The 3,619-nt window shown below is 37.6% G+C and overlaps 1 protein-coding gene across 1 annotated transcript; it reads left to right on the forward strand.

Moving 5' to 3' along the window:
• The first annotated feature begins 635 nt into the window (after positions 1–635).
• LOC131605191 (uncharacterized) lies at positions 636–1,754 on the forward strand. Its single transcript, XM_058877579.1, has 2 exons — positions 636–1,384; positions 1,475–1,754. The coding sequence occupies exons 1-2, from the start codon at positions 636–638 to the stop codon at positions 1,752–1,754; spliced, it is 1,029 nt and encodes a 342-aa protein (XP_058733562.1).
• Positions 1,755–3,619: the final 1,865 nt, after the last annotated feature.

Below are 3,619 nucleotides of genomic sequence, written 5' to 3' on the forward strand. Positions count from 1 at the left end.
GTGTTATTTTCAATTGTTTTCATTTCAATTTGTAAATTTAGTGTTTTCGTGGCCTTCTGCGTTGTTTGAACCTTAGGAGTGGTAAAACTTTCGATAGTAACCAACCAATACCTAAGAGAAAATACACCAAGAGAATGGTTAACAACACTAACAGAGGGGGACAACAAGATCCTCCACAGGGATTGGGAAATAGCAATGATAATGCAACGAACACTACAGATCCCAATGCCCAATCACAGGCCATGTCTGTGCCAACGCACTCACTGGCCGTAACTGGTTCCATACCTGGGTCTATAGGAACGATCCAGGCAAATAATTCGACGTCTGCTGCTGCTACAAATCCCCCGTCGAATGCGCAAGTGAATCAAATGTCACAATTTGGTACTCAGGGGACACCCCCTCCGAACCAAGGGTTCAGAGACCCGAGACAATGGAGAGATCCACCTTACGGGATGCCATATTCTTACATGACATGATTAAGTAGTAGTGTACCTGTATATCCACAACCCAATGTGTCAACTTTTTCCCCATTCTAAAACTCTGGTTCCGGTATGAATAATGTGGGACAAAATGTTCAAGGCCAAAATTTCATACCCCCATTAACAATGAATACTCAAGCAGCGTTCCGACAATAAATGGACGCTAGTAACCAAGATATGGTAGGTTTATTGGCCAGAGAAATGAGGGTTATCTTTTCTCCTTTAATACTGAACATTGATAAAACCAACCGAGACAACTCTGAGACATGTCGACAATTGTCAGCGCAGATGGGTCGAATGGCAGACTTTTTACGCGCTCCTGAAACTTCGACGCGTCGAAGAACAAATCAAATAGTCATTCAAGATGATGAACCCACCATAAACCAAATTCGACCCCCAAGACCACCCCCTGAAACAGAACCCTTGAGGGCAGGTTTAGATCAACAGGTAGTTCAACAAGATATCCCTGAGGAACAGCCAGAAAGGGTAGTGGTGAATAATAGAAACCAAAATGCTGACGAAATGATTCACAGGGTTAGGCAAAATAATCAGATGGAAACAAATCTAACTGCTATGATAGAGAGGATTATGACACAAAATGGTTTGAACACAGGATTACGAAGGCCAAATTATACGTCTCCTCTATCAGATTATGTTTTGCAAACTGAAATACCTAGGGGGCGCAAGGTCCATAAGTTTACTAAATTTTCAAGAGATACTACTGAATCTACCACAGAACACATATCCAAATATATGACTGAGGCTGGAGATTTGGCGAACAATGAAGATCTGAGGATGAAATATTTTCCCAATTCTTTGACCAAAAACGCCTTCACATGGTTCACAACACTACCACCAAACTCCATAGACACTTGGTCTCAGTTAGAAAGATTGTTCCATGAACAGTTCTATATGGGTCAAACCAAGATAAGTCTCAAAGAATTGGCTAGTATTAAGAGGAAGTTTACTGAACCTATAGACAATTATCTAAACAGGTTTTGTTTGCTAAAAGCTAGATGTTTTACAGTGGTACCTGAACACGAATTAGTCGAAATGGCAGCTGGAGGTCTAGATTACTCCATCAGGAAGAATTTAGACACTCAATATCTACAAGATATGGCCCAATTGGCTGATAGGGTTCGCCAGGTTGAAAGATTAAAAGCAGAAAAGGCTAGAGCAAATAAAAGTTACAAGAAAGAAAGGGTCACTTACGTCGAAGTAGATGAAGGAGAACCAGAAACCTTCGAAGACCAGTATGGTTCAGATACAGCCTAACGTATGGCTCATTCTGGTACTTCTCAATACAAAGGATCCCGTCTAACGTACGACTCATCCTAGGATACAACTTGACGTACGGTGTATTCTGATAACTATCAACACAGGGGACTTGGTCTAACGCACGACCCATCCTCCAGCCTAACGCACGGCTTTCCAGACATCTACCCATGCAATTGGATCCGGTCTAACGCACGACCCATCCTTCAGCCTAATGCACGGCTTTCCAGACATCTACCGATGCAAATTGGATCTGGTCTAACGCACGACTCATCCTTCAGCCTAACGCACGGCTTTCTAGACATTTATCAAATGCAAATTGGATCCGGTCTAACGTACGACCCATCCTTCAGCCTAACGCACGGCTTTCTAGACATTTATCAAATGCAAATTGGATCCGATCTAACGTACGACCCATCCTTCAGCCTAACGCACGGTTTTCCAGACATCTAACAATGCAAACTGGATCCAGTCTAGCGTACGACTCACCCTAAAAGTATAGCCTAACGTACGGCTTACTTCGAAATTTATCAATACAGTGGATTCAGTCTAACGTACGACTCATCACAAGTATATCCCTCAGATACAGTCTAACGTACGACGTATTCTGACTCTCAAGTCTATCAAGCTGGATGGCATCTTTAAGCCCATCTCAATCAAATTTCAATATCCTGGTGGCATCTTTAAGCCCATCCCTGACAACTTTCATCAAATTTCCGGATGGCATCTCTAAGCCCATCTCCGAGAAATTCCCTTCACCATCAGCAAGGGCAAATTTCTTGGTATTCTAGTGTTCAATCCTCTTTCACCTTCATATTCCGACAGGCACACAAGCCAATCTACATCTCCAAGTGTAAGAAGATTGAACAGGGGCAGCTGTCATACCCCAAAATTTGCCCTCTTATAATTGTCTATGTCATTTTATTTCAAATAATTGACGTAGCGCAATCGGTAAGAATTTGAGGGCAAAAGACGCACGACCGAAAGGTCCCGGGTTCGAATCTCACTTCTAACCTTTATTTTATTTTCTAACTTTTTTTCCATTTTTTATCATTTTTTTAACTTCTTTAGTTATCATTTTCTTCTTTTTTATCAGAAAGTTTAAAACATCTTTTTTCTTTAAATCTTAATTTTTATACTCCTTTTAGTAAAATATATTCAAAAATTACAAAAAATATATATCGTTTTCAGAAGTTACTTTTTTTAATTTAAGCATTAAATCAGATAGATGTTTTTTTATTATTATTATTATAGTTTTAATTCAGTTATTATTAATTTTATATTTTTATTTCTAATTATATTATAGTTAGTTAGCTATTATTATTATTTAGTATTATAATTAATAGTTATTAGAATTTTATTTTTATTACTAATTAAATCTTTTTTAGAGTCCAAGCCCATTGTTTTTTAACCTAATATTTTCCTTATAAATACTAATATTTTTTATACATTAGGGACTAACAATTCTAACCCTTACTCCGACTCTCTCTCTTCTCACAAACACAAAAAATATTTTCTCCTACTTCTCCTTCTTCAGGGTTGTAATTCTGATTGCAGCACAGTAATAAGTTTTCCAGCCTATCAGTCGAATTCTGAAACTACTGTTTCGATTTGCTCCGAATTTTTTCCAGAAGTTCTGAAAAAAATCGTAGAACAATACTCCTTTATAATAGAATTCTAAAGGATTTCGATCCTCAAAATCGCAAATTCCTCTTTTTTCTATTTTATTTGATTTAATTTCTATTTTCATATTTTCAAAAAAATCTAAAAAAATTGTAGTTTCGTGTTCTTATTTTATTTGATTTATAATCAGGTTTTTATATTTTTTTGATTTTATTTTAATCACTTTTCTATTTTTTCATTTG

This window comes from Vicia villosa, linkage group LG5 (assembly GCF_029867415.1).
Source record: "Vicia villosa cultivar HV-30 ecotype Madison, WI linkage group LG5, Vvil1.0, whole genome shotgun sequence".
NCBI lineage: Eukaryota > Viridiplantae > Streptophyta > Magnoliopsida > Fabales > Fabaceae > Vicia > Vicia villosa.

Bases quoted from the DNA above. Each gene is read 5' to 3' on its own strand.
- LOC131605191 (XM_058877579.1), top strand. From the start codon at position 636: ATGGACGCTAGTAACCAAGATATGGTAGGTTTATTGGCCAGAGAAATG. The intron at 1,385-1,474 runs GTTCTATATGGG...TTATCTAAACAG, and splicing joins GAAAGATTGTTCCATGAACA to GTTTTGTTTGCTAAAAGCTA.